Source organism: Marmota flaviventris, chromosome 2 (assembly GCF_047511675.1).
Source record: "Marmota flaviventris isolate mMarFla1 chromosome 2, mMarFla1.hap1, whole genome shotgun sequence".
NCBI classification, from domain to species: domain Eukaryota; kingdom Metazoa; phylum Chordata; class Mammalia; order Rodentia; family Sciuridae; genus Marmota; species Marmota flaviventris.
In genome coordinates this window covers 178,873,404-178,893,342 of record NC_092499.1, presented here as the reverse complement: position 1 = coordinate 178,893,342, position 19,939 = coordinate 178,873,404, and the positions used below count along the sequence as shown (strand labels likewise).

Here is a 19,939-nt window from a genome sequence, read left to right as displayed (position 1 = left end):
CAGCAAGGAAGCCCCAGAGTGACTCACACTGTGGACACAGGAAGCACCCACCTGCTGCATCAATTCAGCTGCTTCATCATCGCCATTGCCTACACCAGGATTCTTTCGCACCACCCCTGGGCCAGCCTTAGGAGCCGCAGTAGTTCTCTGTGTTGAAATGGGTCTCTGTGGGGCTGAGAGAGGATTAGACATTTTTAATAGGAAAATTTTTTTTAATATTTTTTTTAGTTTTAGAGGGAAACATATAATTTATTTTTTTATGTGGCATTGTGGCTTGAACCAGTGCCTCACACTTGCTAGGCAAGCGCTCTGCCACTGAGCTACAGCCTCAGCCCCTAAGAGGAAAATTTTAAAATACAAGTTCACAGGACAACAAAAGACATTCAGTGAAGGGGACCAACGTTAAGGAGCCCCACATGTAGGACACGCCCTACATTTGCCTAAAGTTGTTTTTATTCTGACAGCATAGTTAAGTATCAATTTTAGCCACACTCTGTCATGCTTAGAACAAATCCAGTGAGGTCTTTTCTCTGCTGTGTTAACAAGAGAGTCATCTGAAAGAGGCACAGTAGTTCTGGTGCATACAGACAATCTACCTTACCCCAGCTCTAACCAAATCCACAAACAGGACAGTTTCGTGGACCAAAGGCAAACTTCACACCAATACATCACAACCCCACCTACAGCTGTATATCCTCTGCTCCCCATCTGCAAAACTAGATCCTCAAACTTCTTGGATTAAGAGAAAGAAGTCTGTAAGAATGGCAGAGCCTATTCTTACCATTATGACTTCAAACCTCTATCTCTGCCCACCTCCTAGAAGACACTCAGAAGGGTCAGAAGAGAAATGTTTCTCACTGATGAGAATTTACAGACTTCTCTGAGTATTTATAGCCAAACACAGACAATGTAATAATACATTAACCTGTCTACAAGCTAAAATAATCCAGAATGAGTTACCTCAATATCTTATTCGTGATTTTACTTATTCATTTAGCAATTATTCTATAACATTACACCAGGCCTAGAAATATCTAATCTTCCTGATACCCCACACAGGCTTTTGCCCACAGTAACGGGCATTTCCTCTGGATGGCTCTCTCTACAATGTTTATCCTGAAAACTAAATGTTTACTTCAAGTCTCCTCTCAATTGTCAGCAACACCTGAAATATGAAATACACAAGGTAACCTAAGCAGGTGCCCATTCTGTACAGCTGAAGAATAAAAGCATGCAGTATCTGGGGAAATTGGAAACCTCATATACTGCTGATGGTACTGTACATAGTTCAGCCATTTTAGAAAGCAGGCAGCTCTACAAAAAGTTAAGTATAGTTACCATATGGCCCAGGAATTCTGCTCCAAGATATATACTCTTGGATATAAACCCAAGAGAAATGAGAACATGTCCACACAAAGAACTATACATGAATCTTGACAGCAGCATTACTCACAATAGCCAAAAAGTAGAAACAACTCAAATGACCATCAGCTGACAAATAAATGAGGTACAATCATATAACAGAATATTATTCTACAATAAAAAAGAATGAAGTACTGATAAATGCTATAGCATAGATGAACCCTGAAAACATGCTAAATGAAAAAGCCCAGACATGGGCTGGGGGTATAGCTCAGCTGGTTGAGTGCTTGCCACACATGCACAAGGCCCTGGGTTCAATCCCCAGGACCACTGGGGGGAAAAAAAAAAAAAGGCCAGACACAAAGACCACATATTCTATAGTTTCATTTACACAAAATGTCCAGAACAAGCAAAACAATAAACAGAAAGTAGATCAGGGGCTGCCTAGGGCTTGGGGGAAGGCAGAAGAGCTGGGAAATGAAAAGTGACTACTATTAGGAACACAGAATGTTTCTGTTTGGGGTGATAAATATCATCTACAATTGTCTGCTATAATGGTTACATGACTTTTTTTTTTTTTTTTTTGGTAGTACTGGAGATTGAACCCAAGGGAACTCTACGACTGTGATATAACCCCAGCCCTTTTTATTTTATTGTCAGACAGGGTTTCACTAAATAACCCAGGCTGAATTTGGAATTTACAATCCTCCTGGCTCAGCCTCCCAAGTAGCTGGATTACTGGCATTGTGTCACTGCACCCAGTCACAACTCTTCAAATGTACTTTAAAAAAAAAAAAAAATTTAAACATTTTAAACAAGTGAAATATATAGCATGTGAACTATATGTCAACTAAAGCTATTTTAAAAGTACTTAATCTATCCTCTCTACCGGATGATCAGACTCTCTCAAGATACTGTGGGATCTTAATATTCTTGTCATCTTCTGGAAAAGGAGGAATGAAGCACCTGTAAAACATATAACATGCCCCAACAAATACATATAATCTGTGTATATACTACTGCAAAACATCTTGGGAAACCTATCAGCTAATACCATCTTCAGAAATCTCTTAAAAAGCCCCTCCCACTGCCTCCCAGACTATGTATCAGAGCAAGCTACAGCCACTCAGAGTTCAAGCCCTCAGGAAGCAGGGAAGTCAGGAGTAAGCACAAAACTATAGACTAGCCAGCAGGATGATGAAAACAGCCTACGACAACCCACAACCTAGAAGGCTCCTTTGGGTGCTAGAAATTCAGGAACTCAGATTGTAACATGCCTGGGAAGCTCTGTGAAATGCCTGAGTTTTCCCCACATAGATAAAACTCTCTTATGTGAGCTGAGGGTTTCTATTCCACACAACTGAAGAGCTTTCACATAATAACATAAAGTAATTTGTTCAGGTCTCAAAAACAGCCTCTGGCCAAGGACTAAACTTCCCATTTTATAGAGGAAGAAACTATGGGGAAGAAGTGAAGGGGCTCACACAGGGTTGCACAGAACAAACACAATTTGCCTCAAGGCAGAATCAATGCTCTTGTCACATGCCAGGGATTATGCTTTAGAAGATTCTCAAGCCTATGTTTACTTAAAAATTCTAATTGAGATCCAGGTGTGCACACCTATAATCCCTAGATAATCTTGGGAGAAGGTAAAGGGACTACAAATTTAAGACAAGTCTTGGCGACTTAGCAAGACCCTGTCTCAAAGTTTAAAAAAAAAAAAAAAGGGGGTGGGGGTGGGGGGTCTGGGGATACAGCTCAGTGATAGAGCATCCCTGGGTTCAATGCCCAGTACTGCCAAAAAATAAAAAATAAATAAATAAATAAAATTTTTAAAAACCTGGTTCGATATCAAATGAATGAATATCTGGAATACTATTATTATTTGGAAATGATGTCTGGAGGTTGTTTGCTTACCTGCACTGCTCGAGCTGAGAGGTTTCTTCGGTTTATTCAGAGCTGGAGCAACAAGAGAGGGAGCAACCGCGGTTTCTTGACCTTGTCTGGCAGCTACAGGGTCATAGTCTTTTCCATCATAGTTTGCATCAAAAAACTTCTTGAACCACTGCACGAACTCAAAATTATCCTGAAATTTTCCTTTTACTAATTTATCCACAGGAATTATCTGCAAAGAAAAACCAAGACTGTTTAGCCCAAAGTGAAGCTTTTGGCACTCAATCTGTCCATGCCTCAAATCAGTACAAAGTTCTGCCAAAGGGAAGAAAAATAATATTTTAGAGCTGGGCCTGGTGGTACACACCTGTAATCCCAGCAACTCGGAGGGCTAAGGCAGGAGGATTCCAAGTTCAAGGCTACCCTCTGCACTTAGCGAAGCCCTAAAGCAACTTAGCAAGACCCTATCTCAAAATAAGATACAAAATACGCTGAGGATGTGACTCACTGGTTAAGCACCCTTGGGTTCAATCCTCAGTACCAAAACATAAAATTTTTTAGAGAACTTGATGCTAAGCCCCTGTAAGTTTACCAGCCAAGTTTTGTTCAGTTTGTTTTCAAAAGGGCTAGGGATGTGGGAACGTAGGATCAATCCCCAGCACCACCAAAAACACCCAATACAAACTCTCATACACACACACACGCACACACACACACACACCACACACTCTCACATACACACACGTATGAGTACATATATAATTCCATAAAAAATAGAAAAATTATTGTGTATAAGCTACAACTATTTAAATCATGCCTAGGAACTACATGATGCTCTTATAAATGCTTATTTTATATAATATACACAAATGAAAGAAATAATTATTAAGACTGATTTCAAAATAAATAAAAAACAGATATAGGGCTAGGGATGTGGCTCAAGCGGCAACGTGCTCGCCTGGCATGAGTGTGGCCCGGGTTCGATCCTCAGCATCACATACAAACAAAGATGTTGTGTCTGCTGAAACTAAAAACTAAATACTAAAAAATTCTCTCTCTCTTAAAAAAAAAAAAAAAAAAAAAAAGATATAAAGATATACCAGCAAGATACTTAGGGGGTATTATAAGTTTTACTGAACAAAAGTTATACTCCTAAAAATGGCTTTAAAAGATAAATCTGCTAACTCCTTAATTTTGCAATCTATTATATGCTTGAGCTAATGAAATCTGGTGGACCGTTTCTGGTACCATCAAATAACCTTGAGACAGCAGGGACTTCCCAGCACTCCCCAGGGATCCTCCTCAGCCTCTGCATAAAAAGGAAATATTTCTAGAATCTTCTCTATTGAAACTACTTATTCATATACAATGCTTTACAGAAGTAAATCCAGAGATTAAACTACTAGAGAATTTACAAAAACGTTTTTTTTTTAAATCATTATAAACAAATATATACGTTGGCCAGGCCCAGTGGTGCATGCCTGGAATCCCAGTTGCTGAAGAGGCTGAGGCAGGAGGATTGCACTAAGTAATTCATTGAGAGTCTGTTTCTAAATAAAATACAAAATAGGGCTGGGGATGTGGCTCAGTGGTCAAGTACCCCCCGTACCCACCCCACCCCACCCCCAAAATATATATATATGTTGATGCTTCCAAATAGTTACTACATTCACAGATAATGAAGACAGAAGACGGCAATGTAGAGGTAGGACAGTACAGGGAAACTTCGCTCTCTATAAATTATGTTAAGTAGAGAAAAGATAGCTATATAAATTGGGAAAAGAAAAAGAAAACACCAAAAGTCATGGGCTACCGTAAGTATCTTTAGTAATAATCATTAGTTAAAAAAATAATCTAAACAAAGGAATAAAATTTACTTACTTTGTCAACTCCCATCCTCTTAAAACCTGCTTGTAGTATTTTGAAGTTCTGGATATATTCATGTTCTAGCTTAGCTTGGAATTTCACTTTCTTCAAGGCAACAGAGCCCGGGAATAGCATGTCCATAAACTGACAATAGGCAGCTCCTGAATGAACAACAAAACAAAAAGGCCATAAACACCACAAACGTGAACTTTTTCCCAAATACAACTTAACAAAAAGTTGTAAAGGGAACCTATAAATCCCAAAACTTCACCAGAGTGGCAAACACCTATATAATCAAACAACCTGGGAGGCTGAGGCAAGTGGCTGAAGTAGGAGAACTGTGTTCACGGCCAGCCTCAGCAATTTAATGAGGCCCTAAACAACTTAGCAAGATCCTGTCTCAAAATAAAAAAATCAAAAAGGGCTGGGGTGGCTCAGTGGTTAAATGTCTCTGGATTCAATCCCAGGTACTCTCCCCCAAAAAACCTAAAAGCTTCATTACTTCTTGAGTTCAAAGTCAATTTTTAAAAATCTATTAACAACACTGGTTTTACCTGATAAATTCCACAACACAGTTGCAATTTGGAAGCCTATTAACAAGAAGAAAAAGAATATCTATGAAATTTTAAATCTCCTATTTCTTATTAGAAATCATGATGACAGCAGGCACAGTGGTACACATCTGTAACTTCAGCAATTAAAGAGGCTGAGGCAGGAGAAGCCCAAGTTTGAAGCCAGCCTCAGCAACTTATGGAGACTCTGTCTCAAAATTAAAAATGAAAAGGGCTGGGGATGTACCTCAGTGGTTAAGCACCCCTGGGTTCAATCCTCAGCACCGAAGAAAAAGAAAGGTTGGAAAAAAAAATTTAAACTGATATCCGAAAACTGTGACTCAAAACTACAGAAGCCAGAGACCAACCCACATCCAAGTAACCTCAATTCTTTTCCGTATCACCAGAGGCCTTCACAGGACACAGTAGAGCTGAGTAAAGAAACAATTCCTAGCAGGGAACAGTGGTGCACCGTGTAATCCTAGCTCCAACAGAGGCTGAAGTAGGAGGATTGCAAGTTCAAAGCCAGCCTCAGCAACTTAGCTGGCCCTCAGTAAGGCCTTGTCTCAAAATAAAACATAAAAATGGGCTGGTACACGCCTGTAATTCAGAAGGCTAATGCAGGAGGACTGCAAGTTCAAGGCCAGCCTCAGTAATCTAAAAGACCCTGTCTCAAAATAAAAAGAGCTGGGGATGGGCCAGGGTTGTGGCTCAGTGGTAGGGCGCTTACCTAGCATGCATGAGGCATTGGGTTTGATGCTGGCACCACATAAAAAAATAAACAAATAAAGATTAAAAACAAAACAAAAAAAAGAGCTGGGAATATATCTCTGTGGCAAAGCACCTCTGGGTTCAATCCCCAGTACCAAAAACAAGCAAAGAAAATAAAAAAGGTTGGGATGGAGCTCAGTGATTAAGCACCCCTGGGCTCAATTCCCAGTACCAAAAAAGAAAAAAAAAAAAAAAAAAAAATTAAAGGACAAAGATTTATGTATAAAACTGATTATAACTGTATTCACCAGAGTAAAAACTGTTAAGTACCGTACTTCTCACAGTAAGATCAACTACATAACTTTTAGCATAAAATCCTAACAAAAATTTGTTCCCCATTATTGAGTACTGAACCCAGCTCTACCACGAAGTTACATCCCCAGCCCTTTTTATTTTGAGACCGTATCTCACTGATTTGCCCAGGTTGGTCTGGAACTTCCAATTCTCTTACCTCAGCATCCCTAGTAGCTGGGCCACAATTAACAAAAAGTTGTAAAGGGAACCTATAAATCCCAAAACTTTTCTCTTACCTCAGCATCCCCAGGCATGAGCCACAATATGTGGTACTCGCAGAATTTCATGCAAACATTCAAACTATGTTTGTTCACTTTGGGGGGGGGGACCTCAAGATACAACATTTAATGAATACGCAAGACAGAAAAACATAACCATAAGGTATCTTTATAAGTGTAAAAATATCTTAATACATATGCACACAAAAACCAAGAAAACAAAGTATTAAATGAAGCCATAGGAATTTGTTTAGTAGAGTAAAAATGGTCAATAATGACCATGAGGGATGATGTAGAATGCATTATAGTTTTTCAATATTTAGCTATATACTACAGAGAATATTATTTTTATAATAAGAATACAAAAAAAGGTTAAATTTCTGCCAGGCGCAGTGGTGCACGGCTGTAATCCCAGCTTCTGAGGAGGCTGAGGCAGGAGGATCACGAGTTCAAAGCCAGCCTCTGTAATGGCCAGGCGCTAAGCAATTCAGTGAGACCCTATCTCTAATATACAAAAGAGGGCTGGGGATGTGGCTCAGTGGTTGAGTGCCCCTGAGTTCAATCCCCGGTACCAAAAAAAAGGTTAAATTTGTTAAAGAAAAAAGCTCATCAATGCTTTTTACAGGAAGAGTTGAAAACTCCTGGTCTATGTCTCAACTATGTGTAAAAGGGGCCTTCCTTCCAGTCTCTGACTTAATGACAATGTGACCAAGACAAGGGCAAATGCTGACAACACAAGCGGACTAGAAGAAGATTTCACTTTGGTGCCTCTGGCCCATCAATCTGCAAAATAAGTACAGGCCCACATAATCGATGGCTCAAGGACTCACAGAGTGTAGGATATATCATGGCACTGACTGCCACAGCGCCATTTTAACAGGCCCTGTGCTACAAGCAAAAACCACAACACAAGAGCAGGATGTGCACCAGTGTCAAACGCTTGCTTATCTCAAGTGCACTGGCTCAACCTTTTCAGGTCAGGGGAGTTAAATGAAAGCTGCAGCCAATAGTCTGCACAAAATAGATGCTCACCTATCAGAAGACCAAAGTTTAAGAACTTTCAACGCTTTAATATTAACATACAGGAAACACACATGACTATTAAATTGAAAGTGTTCAAGGCTTCATGGAGTAGGTGAAACTTGAGTCATCTTAAATGATGAATAAAATCTGGAAAGAGAGGGCTGTGAGGAGTCATTAATAAAAACATTAAAATTCAAGCTCAGGGTATTTCAACATGGGAAAAATACAATTTTGGTTTTAAAATAGGCAATAAAGTTGTACAACACATGTGTGCTTATACGTCAATTACAGCAATGGTTTTCCAAGGGCAATAGACTAGAAATAAACTAAATATCCATTCCATCAATAGAAGACTGACACAAAGAAATCACAATATCACATAGCCATAAAAGAAAATACAGTGGCTTCTGAGATAAAAAAAAAAAAAAAAATCCAAAACCACTGTGCTATTTTTTTTTTTTTTTTGCAGGGGAGGTGGGTGGGAGGGTACCAGGGATTGAACCCAGAGTCATTTAACCACTGAACTACATCCCCAGCCCTTTCTATTTTTTTTTATATTGAGATAGGGTCTCACTAAGTTGCTTAGGGGTTTGTTAAATTGCTGAGGCTAGCTTTGAACTTGCAATCCTCCTGCCTCAGCCTCCTGAGCAGCTAGGATTGGAGGCATGTCCCACTGTGCCGAGCTTAGGACAGAGTAATTAAACACGCTATCAAAGGAGAGAACCCATACGCTCAGCATACAGGTAAACAGCCATTTTTGCTTATACAAACACATACAGTACATACATACATACATACATAAAATTTAAAAATAAAAAGGGCTACGAATGTAGCTCAGTAGTCAAGCACCCCTGGATTCATCCCTGGTACCCACCCACCCCCCCACCCCTCAAAAAAGAAAGGCTGCAGACTGATGCAGTGTAAGAGGAGGAGGCGGGTAGGGAAGTTAGAAGGAACCCAGTATCCTTTTAGGAAGCCACTGTAGCAGCAGTGAGCTAATGGGAAAGGGGGTAGATCTCAAAGATCCTTCAGAAGACAAAGAGAATTTGTAATTAGCTTCAAAAGATGTTACTTAAACACTAGGAGTAAAGTAGAATCATGTCCTTAAATGAATAGTACTTGGAAAAGGAAGCCACCTTGAGGAGAATACAAAGCTAGGATTTAGGTAATAAGAGAGGTAGGAAAAAATATACCAGACAGCAATACCAGACCAGAAGGCAGCAGGGGAGGCCTGGTTAATGGCTTGGTCAGAGTAGAAGGCCAAGGCCATTAACAGGCAGCATAAATAAGACTGACAGCTGCCTTATATGAACTCAACGGCCATCAGGGCCACACAATAAACTGGAAGAAAAGGAAGCTTATATACCCCTCTTATTTTTTGCAGAACAAGAACTATGAAGGAGGCGAGGTAGGGAGGGAGAATACGGAGAGGAGAATGGAGAACATTTAGTGAGGTCCCTCTGTGTACAAAGCAACATGCAGGATCTTTGAGAAAAATGCATTACAGTCTGACATGGAATGGAATTGGGAGGACAGAGTTACGACTGCCAAAATGCAAACAGCAATCTCTTTCTGACAAAAGCAATTCCCCATCAAAATCATTCTCTGTGGTCAGATTTTTTCCTTGATCACTCTTTCCAAAATACTTGACAACTGGGTCTCCAAAGTAGGGAGTTGACAGAACAGTAAATCTGTTTTTTTCTTACATTCAAGGGAAAACTTCCTACTTTTTAAGCTTGGAGAATTCTGGTCTACTTGATCATGTGTTTGTTAGTTATAAGACCAGGAAGGATGAGGCACCAGTAAGAACAGCTGAGGATCTCCCTTGGGTCTCAGAAAGCATGAAGAGTTGAGGAGTCTCCCCTTCCCTGATTCCAAACCCTGGTAGCAGGCCATCTTCAGGGCAGTGTTTACAGCTCATCCTGTTTCTCACACTAGAAGCAAGATCCAGTTTTCAAAACATCAACATGAAACAAAATGCACCATACTCTAAGAGAGATCCTACATGGCTTTCAAGAGGAAGACTATTTATGAATGAGTAACCTTATTTACAAAACACAGAAGTACCCTGCACTTACCATTTTCTAACAGGGAAAAGTACTTTATCTCAGATAAGAAAAGTGGCAGGCATCATGTAAAATTGAAACACCTCACATATTCTACAGTGAAACAATGTCATTGTAATTAATTACATGAAATTTAAATCTGGCTAATTCTCTTCCAAATGCTTCTTTAAGACATAACATGTAGCTGGGCGCTGGGGCTCATGCCTACATCCCAGCAGCTCAGAAGACTGAGGCAGGAGGATCACAAATTCAAGCCAGCCTTGGCAACTCAGCAAGACCCTGTCTCAAAAAAGGCAGAGAATGTGGCTCAGTGGTTAAGCACTCATAGGTTCAATCCCTAATACCAAAAAAAAAAAAAAAAAAAGACATAATATGTAAGGCAGTAGAAAGCATGTGGGTTGGATAGTCAGAAACATATAGATTGAAAACAAGGATCTGGAATGCACAAGCTATGCCTCATGGGCAATCTTCCCGCCTATAAATGAAGATGTGCCCTCTCAGAGATCTGCACTCATCTCCAGGGTGTGACACAGAATCAATACCTAAGAGCTATTATTACAGGGGACTCTCAATAACAACCAAACAGGTGGGCCGGGCCAGGCCAGGTACTACTGTCCAAGTTTGCAAATAAGGAACTAGAACATAACAGAACTTGTCCAAAGTCACATGGCTCAAGGTAGACTGGAGCATCTTTACATGCCCAGGCCTGTAAATGACATCTCCCTGGCTGAAGGACCTGTGGCTAGACTGGCACATTTCAATTTATCTACACATGAAAAAAGAATGCATTTTCCAATTAACTAAGTGAGATATACTTTGCAAGGTATTTATAGAAAGAAGTCTATAAGTTTAAGTTTAGGGAGAAACTGCTAGTAAAAAAAAGCTGTCTCTAATGAGAACAAGGATGACCTCATCTCCACATCAGTCACAGATCATGAGGCAAACAAGTGTTTTAAAAGTCTCAAACAAATGGGGGCATGAATACTCTGGAAACTTAACAAAAAATAGGAGAAAAGCAACACAAATCTAAGGCTAAAAACTGTTGTCTACAACTAGCAAAGTAATTAATGTTTAACAAACATAATTCTTGGGAACCACTTCACTGGTAACCTCCCTCTGACCGTAAGATAGAGATTAGGGGCTGGGGTTGTGGCTCGGTGAAAGAGCGCTCGCCCAGCACATGCGAGGCCCTGGGTTCGATCCTCAGCACCACATAAAAATAAATGAACAAAGATATGGTGTCCAACTAAAAAATAAATATTAAAAAAAAGAGAGAGAGATTAAACCTCACAGGGGAAATTAGCAAATGAAACTAAGACCAAGAGTAGGTCCTGGGAGTGGTACGATGCAGAGGAAATACAGAAAATGAACTTGGGAGGAAAACAAAAATCAGAAACAGCAGTAATTTTAAACAATCCAAATGGCACCTGTTAATAAAGAGAAAGTTCAAAGAGCAACTAGGATATAGGGGTTGAAGAATATAGGTTCTTGATTTAGACAAAGGTTCAGATCCCAATTCTGTTCTTAGCTGTACAAAGCTGGTCTTGTTACTTCTCTAAACCATCTTTTTCATCACAGAGAGCAACCATACCTACCTCATCAAAGTACAGTGAGAAATAAATGGAAAGGTTTCAAAAGCATTTAAATTACCCTGGCATACAAGTGTTCAAGTAAATGATTACTGTTCTTATTACTAGGAGAGACAGAGGGTTTCTGATTATCTATCCCACAATTTTTTTTTTTGGGGGGGGGGGAGTGGTGCTAGAGATAAACCCAGGACCTTATTTATGCTAGGCAAGTGCTCTACCACTAAGCTACATGCCCACCCCCAAGGCACGAATTTAAGTACTAGTAGGACACATATCCCATCCTTTTTCTGGCATATTTCTGATATCATCTCCTATTGGTGGAAAATCCAATTTTAATAAGCCTGACATGTTCTTTACTATGTTAGAACTCAGAAATAGTCAGCAGAACTCTCAAGAAATGAGAGAGAAGTCCATAAAGGAGCTGGACAAGGTGATGCATGCCTATAATCCCAGTGGCTTGGTCAGCTGAGGCAGGAGGATCACAAGTTCAAGACTAGCCTGGGCAACTTAGCAAGCTCTCGTCTCAAAACAAAAAGGGCTGGAGATATAGCTCAATGATAGGAGTGCTTGCCTAGCATGCACAAAGCTCTGGGTTCCATCTCCAGTACCAACAAAAAAAAGTATACAGCCGTTCAAAGTAGTATTTCTAAATTAATGATACTGGAGAATATGCACAATATAATATTAAATTTGCAAAAACTTGGGATACACACATACACAAATTATACACAGAAATGTGACAGAAAGGATCCAACTAGTGGCTTTCCTGGAAAATGGAATTTTAGGTATTTTTTATTTGGTTACTAGTTTTCTAAATGTTATACAGTCAGCACATACAGAAACGGACCACATTTTTATTCTTGCTTTAAAATCATTACCTCTCTACCAAATTGCAGTTCTATTAAAACTGGCTAAAGGAACTGGTGGTGCAGCCCAGTGGTAGAGCAGTTGCCTAACACATATGAAGAACTGGGTTCAATAAAATCAAGTTTTGTGGGCTGGGGATGTGGCTCAAGAGGTAGCGCGATCGCCTGGCATGCGTGCGGCCCAGGTTCGATCTTCAGCACCACATACAAAGATGTTGTGTCCGCCGAAAACTAAGAAATAAATATTAAAAAATTAAAAAAAAAAAAAAATCAAGTTTTGTGTCCATCTACAACTTAAAAAAAAAAAAAAAGGCTCAAATGGCATTTGCCTGACTTTGGTCATGTGTTTTCCATAAGTAATAAATGCCAGTAATAAACTAATAAAACTAGAAGACTGGGGGTGTAGTTCAGTGGTAGAGCACTTACTCAGTATGTATGAGTAAGGCCCAGGATTCAATCTCCAGCACCACAAAAAAAAAAACCTACAACAGTACTACAATTAATGTCCTCAAACAAAACATTTGAAATCTGGATGTTCAAGAGTATAGACAGAAGTTGAGGCAGAGCTCCAGGTCACAGAATGCAGTCTCTGCAGCAGAAGAGGGTAGACATGCAGACTAGAAGCATAGCCTATTTAAGCATAGCTCCTTTTAGAAGAGGAAGCAGGGTAGGCCTGACAGGAAGGAATGGCAGCTTCTCTGTGTGGCTCTGTAGGCAGATACAGGCCTGAGTGCACCCAAAGAACCTAAAGGCATTCCTAGAAAAATGATCTAGTGAATTTCTCTTACCTGAGCACAATTGTTCAATCTTTGTCAGATTCAACTGCAGAGACTCATTGATCCAGGCCAGCATGTCATGTCGACTTAGGTTATCACTGGTGACTGACGTCGAGTATACGTTCACTGCCATCTTCTACAACATGCATAGAAAAGAGAAGGACTCATATTATGGTAGGCATGCAAGTGAAGGAAAGCCTTTCCTAGTCACCCAGCATCAACCTGAGAAAATACCCAATTTGTAAGCCTCAACTTCTTCCCCAAGGTGCCAAACCAGAGACACTAGTGTTCCAGTCATAAGCCTGGGCTTCCATGTATATAAATGACTTTAGAAGCCAAGCAAGGTAGCACATAACCTGTAATCTCAACTCAGGAGGCTGAGGCAGGAGGATCACAAGTTCAAGGTCAGCCTCAGCAATTTAATGCGATTCTCAGCAACCAAGCAAGATGATATCTTAAAATAAAAATAAAAAGGACTGAGGGCTGAGCAGAGTGGCACACACCTGTATTCCCAGTAGCTTGGGAGGCTAAGGCAGGAGGATCAGAGCCAACCACAGCCAAAGTGAGGCATTAAGCAACTTAGTAAGACCCTGTCTCTAAATACAATACAAAATAGGGCTGGGGATGTGGTTCAGTGGTCAAGTGACCCTGAATTCAATCCTATTAATGCCCCCTCCCAAAAACAAAAGACAGGGGATGTTGCTCTGAAGCACCTGGGTTTAATCCCTGGTGAACAAACAAAAATGGCCTAAAATAAACTTTCCAACACCAGTCAGCCTAAAATTTAGATCCCATCTTAAGGAGACTGATATAAAATTTTAACTATAAAAGGCACTAAATAAAGGGAAAGGGCTTTATGGAGGGAGGCTGGTGCACAAACAAGAACTCTTACATTGGGCTTGGATTGTGGCTCAGTGATAGAGCGCTCGCCTAGCATGTGTGAGGCCCTGGGTTCGATCCTGAGCACCATGTAAAAATAAAATAAAGATATTGTGTCCAACTACAACTAAAAAATAAATATTTACCAAAAAAAGAGAACTCTATATTTAGAAGACATCAGTCCCAGTGTAGTTCAGAGAGGGCATCCTAATCTTAGCATGCATGAGGTCCTGGGATTAATCCCTAGCACCATGAACACACACACTCATCAGTCCAAGTATTTTATTAAGACATCAAAATGCTTACAGTTTTCTTTCATTACTTCTTTTTACCATTTTCAATACTTACCAAATTGTCTTTAAAGACTATATCTACTTTCATAATTTTCAATAACCTAGATACTATAAAGGTATGTCAAATGACAATCTTAAAAGTGAAGAGTCCTTGATACTAATTCTCTGCTGACAACCCTCTGCAAGATCCACTTCATTCTCATTTTCTTTCTTTCTTTCTTTATTTTTATTGACTTTATTTTTTTAAATACACGACTGCAGAAATGCATTACAATTCTTATTATACATATAGAGCACAATTTTTAATATCTTTGTATGTAAAGTATGTTCTCGCCAATTCATGTCTTTATACGCGTACTTTGTGTTTTTTTTGTTTGTTTGTTTTTTGTTTTTTTTCACTTTCCTCATTTTATAAGTGAAGAAAGGGAGGCCCTGGGGATTGGCAGCCAAGCATGCCCAGACCCATCAGCCACACTCTCAGAAAACATTGCCCTCACCTTTCTGCCAGGTTTTCAAATTCAAAACATAAACATAAAGCAACAAATCTCATTGAATTTAATTATAACTATTTTATTTTTTTAGACAGAGTCTTGCTACATTGCCCAGGCTGGCCCTGAATTCCTGGGCTCAAGTGATCCTCCCGCCTCAGCCTCCCAAGTAGCAGGGACTTATAGGCACATACCACCACACTGAGGTAATAAATCTCACTTGAAACACAAATGGCTGGGGATCTAGCTTAGTGGTAGAGAACTTGCCTAGCATGTATGAGACCCTGGGTCCAATCCCCAGCACTGCGAAATCAAAAAACAAAACAAATAAAACACTAATAAATGTGGATACCATCGTCGAGGAGTCCCATTTGAATCATCCATCACCTATTCAACAAATTATTTTCTTGAAGCCAGGCATAGTGGTGCACACCTGTAATCCCAGTGACTGGGAAAGCCGAGGCAGGAGAATCTTAAGATTCCAGGCCAACCTCAGCAACTTAGTCAGACCCTAAGCAACTGTCTCAAAATAAAAAATAAAAAAGGGCTGGGGATATGGTTCAATGATTAAACAACCCTGTATTCAATCCCCAGTACCAAAAATAAATATTTTGCTGATCTCTACCACAGGCTGGGCACTATTCTAGGAACCTGAAAACAGACATGCAAGAGGGACAATGTGCCTGTCTGTAGGAGGTGACATTCGAGTACTGGGAAGTCTGACAATGACCCAACACAAAAAATCTCATTTTACACCAAACACTTGGCCAAAGTGGGTTGTGGAATATGGATGGGGAAGCCTCTCTGAAGTGACAGCAGAGCTTAAGAATCAGAAGGAAGCAACCACATCTGGAAGAATGATGCTACAGCCTAATGAACAAGAGGGAAAACAGGAACACAAATGGGAAAAGAAGTCAAGAGGCCAGATCATGTTAGGGCTCTTCAACCCCAGTAAGGAATACGGACTTTATTCTGTTACATGAATCCACTGTTGAGTTTTAAGTAGGGCAAAGTCTCATCTCATTAAAGTCTGAAAAAGATCACCTTAACTGCTGCTAGAGGAGAAGGCAGGGAGGTATGACTCAAGCAATATGAGATAAAGGAAGCAGAGAGGGAAGACTCATGCAGTATAAGAATAAGGACAGGCTACTCAGATCTAAATGAAACCCCTGGGCAGTCACCATGAGAATACCCCGTAACACAGATTTTATAGTGACCTTGACACTAATAGTTTTCCTCATTTCGTTAGACATCAACATTGCCAATGGTGCAAGAGGGGTGGGATTCACAGCAATCTGGAACTATCATCAAATTCAGCCTTTTGCTCTCTTGTGGCACCTCGTTCCCTCACCTAGAGTACGAGTTGGACTTCCCACATCCACCTTCTTCAGTAATCTACCTTGTAAGCCACATTCTCACACAGAATGTGAGAGCAAGAATAGTCAGGGATCCACCCATCCAATCTCCTTATGCAGGGGTGAATGGGGTCTAGAGAGTTAAATGACTTACCAGCTCTGTGCCCTCAGAGATCCCAACTGTACTTGACACAAAGCCTTGCACACAGTGAGGGCTACTAAAAGCTACCTGCTGTCAGGATGTACAGGGCAATGACAAAGAGAAAAAAGTATCTACATAAACTTTTTTTCAGAAAGCAATCCATCAACACTCTCACATTCCCGAAATCAGCTGATAAAAACATGTTATGCAAGAGAGCCAAACAATTTAGTTCCTGACTCCATTGGAAATTAATCCCTGTTTTTCCAGAACACTTCATTCAAACCTCTATGACTGCTGTAATCATCACATTAGATTGGCAGTATTTCTTCATTTCTGAACCATTCCTAGGTCAGGCAAGGATCAGAAAGCAATCCACTCCATGCACAGAGCCAATGATTTCAAACCAGGAGAACCTGGGTTTTAATGTGAGGCCATCTCTCATTAGTTGTGTGATCTTGTGCAAGTTACTGAAACTCAAGGTACATCAATTATCTTGTAACTTAAAACAACCTATTTGAAAAGGAGATTTATTTATTTATTTTGGCTTGGGAATGTGATTCAGTGATAAAGTACTTCCCAAGTATGCAGGGAGAAATTTAAATGAGATAAGAAATAAAATACTCTCCACTGTATTAAACATAAGAGGAATTCAACAAACATGACCCAAGGCTGCCACCCTGTTTCACACATTATCTTCAGTACTAAAAACAGTACCTGAGACCCATTACCACCATCCCTCATGGAAATCCACTGTCAAGTCTTCAAATTACTCTGTCTCAATCTGTTCTTACACAGCAGCCAGAAAGAATTTCCTGAATCACAAATCAGATAGTGTCTCCTGTTTTAAATCCCTGAGCAAATCAATGGAATGTATATTATGTGCAAAATGCTAATATCAAATACCAAAGAGAAACATCCAAACAAAAAAACATGGTCCCAGGCTGAGCACTTGCAGTCTATCTTGATGACATTCATGTGTACACTGGGTATTGTGCATTGCTACCATAAAATTTAAGCTGCTGATAAAGCCACGTGTCTCCTGACCACACCTCAGCTGAGAAAAGGTTAGTGGCCTTTCATCATCATATAATTTTAAACTCTTTCATTAGCAGTAGATTAATAGCTAGTCCCATGTGCTCCACAAACTCTTCAGACACTAAATACACAGGATTAGGCACCCTGTGGATGTGCAATAAACATTCACTGACTTGAGCAATTAAGCAGCTCTTCCAGGCAGTCAAAATAGCCTAGTTCTCAGACCGATAGCTCCCTCTAGCTCTTCCTCATTAAAAATTCCATTGCCTGGCCCTGGGGTTATAGCTCAGAGGTAAGAGTGCTTGCCTAGCACATGTGAGGCACTGGGTGCGATCCTCAGCACCACATAAAAAAATAAAGGCATTGTGTCCATCTATAACTAAGAAAATAAAATTAAGTTAAAATTAAAAAAAAAAAAAATCCCATTGTCTGCCCTCAATGGAAGACCCAAGACTACCCACAAACCTTACCTTCCCAGAACTCTTCAATCCAAGTTTTGATCACCATGAAAAAGCCCCCCTGTCTAACCAGCTAGCACAGCACGCTCTCTCGCTCTCTCTCCCCCCCTCTTTCTTCCTTCAGCAGCTCTCTTAGCAGGTTCTATCACTTGTTCTAATTCTATGCTAGCTGAAGAGCACCCAGTTACTCTCAAGGCACAACCCTGTGTCCTATAGAAAAAGCGGGAGGGAGGTGCCAAAAAGAGTTATGTGACGCTGGATAAAACACTTTCCCCACCAGTGGTGACTCAGAGGCTGAAGCAGAAGGATCATAAGCTAGAGGCCAGCCTCAACAACTTAGCAAGACTCCATTTCTAGATCAAAAATAAAAAGGACTAGCTAATTAAAAAAAATTAAAAATAAAAATGATGTAGTTCATTGATACAACCTGAGGTTCAATCCCTAGCACCAAACTAAATAAATCCAAGGAAAAAAAAAACTTTACAAATGGTTCATCTGTAAAATGGGTAAAACACTCTTTTACACAGAGTGGTGGTGAGAATTAAATGAGAATCTAGCTGAAAACACTGAACTGAAAAGCGCACCGGTGCCAAGTTTCCCTTGTGTCAGAAACTGCTATGCACACTCTGACACACCACAACCAAAGGCCCATCTAAACAAAATGGGCTTTCTAGTTCAGAAATTCAAGAAAAGTGTGAAATAAAGGTTAAGAGCCTGGATTCTGGAGCCACAGGTGCGGGTTTAGTCATTTGCCAAGCAGCATAGGCAAGTCTCTTCACTACTCAGAGTCTCAGACTCATTTGTAAAATGAAGGTGGCTGGGGACATAGTTCAGTGATAAAGCTCTTGCCTAGCATGCATGAAGCCCTGGATTCACCCAGCATCAAAATCAATAAATAAGCTCTCTAAAAGACAGTGTGAATATAAATGAAATAATGCCACATCAAACATTGAACACAATGCCTGGCACACAGCAAGTGCCAATTAATAAAGATCCATCTTTATTACTATTCTCCCGTCGTCCCATCAAAGAGGTGGAGGCCAGGTCTGGCAATAACTTCCCTCAGTGGGCTTCAGGACCCTCCTCCCCAAAATGGAGCAGAGGTCAGTTTCTGCCCTGTAGCACCCCAGGGCAGCTAAGAAATGGCCACCTGGAAATACACTGTGATATCATCCTACATTGTCCTCCTAGTAATTACAGAAATTATCTTGTCAATGTATTCATTTTCTTTTCCTAGCTCTCTCCTCACGAGGCAGACTCCTGGAGAGCATGTCTTTGCCTGCCTACTCCCGGGTGTGTAGCACGATGCCCAGCACCTAGTGGGCCACTCGACAAATATCCCTTGAAGGAAGGAGTACAAGGAGCTGGCTTACTTTTTGCCAAGCACCATGTAAAGCCCTTTCTGTACGTTGTATTACTGTGCACGTTTTACAGATGAGGAAGCTGAAACCCAGACATTACAGCACCTGCCCGGGGTCGCCGAGCAAGGAATCGAGGCCACATCTGAACCCCCACAACGAGCCCACCCAAGAGGCAATACCGCCTAGCGCTCTGCGGGTTCCAAGAGCGCCCGGCAGGCCCACCTCCCTCACACACCCACTCCGGGTCCACGGCCCAGGGACCTCGGATCGCCACCGCGCGAGTTCCACACCTCGGCGGCGACCCAGAAGCCCCCAAGCCGAGGAGGAGCAGCCCCCACTTCCGGCCCGAGGCCCCGCCCCCAGCAGAGCACAGCGCGCGCCCCTAAACCCAGGCCGCGCGCTCCGGGTCACGGCCCCGCCCTTCCCCCACCCGGCCTGAACCGCACTGCCGTGTGGAGCGGCCTCCCGCAAGGCCTGCTTGTGCCTGCCTGCCGTGGCTCACCCGGCCACCCCCATGGCCGCCGCCCTATTCCCGCTAGCCGCCTCACCGGCTCTCGGCGGAACCGCGTCCACTGCCCGCGCCCGGCTCCGGTTCCGTCTTCGTCTCGTTCAAACCGCCCGACCCCGCCCGCCCGCGCGATGACCTCACACGC

The 19,939-nt window shown here is 41.2% G+C and overlaps 1 protein-coding gene across 1 annotated transcript in view; it reads right to left on the bottom strand.

Moving 5' to 3' along the window:
• Mapre1 (microtubule associated protein RP/EB family member 1) overlaps window positions 1–19,939 on the bottom strand; it is a 29,549-nt gene extending 9,610 nt beyond the window's left edge. The window contains exons 1-5 of the mRNA XM_027945240.2: window positions 19,835–19,939; window positions 13,288–13,411; window positions 5,137–5,282; window positions 3,280–3,487; window positions 52–173 (exon numbers count right to left, since the gene is read on the bottom strand). Coding sequence (XP_027801041.1) covers window positions 52–173; window positions 3,280–3,487; window positions 5,137–5,282; window positions 13,288–13,408 — 597 coding nt within the window. The 5' untranslated portion in view covers window positions 13,409–13,411; window positions 19,835–19,939. The remainder of the gene's footprint in view (window positions 1–51; window positions 174–3,279; window positions 3,488–5,136; window positions 5,283–13,287; window positions 13,412–19,834) is intronic.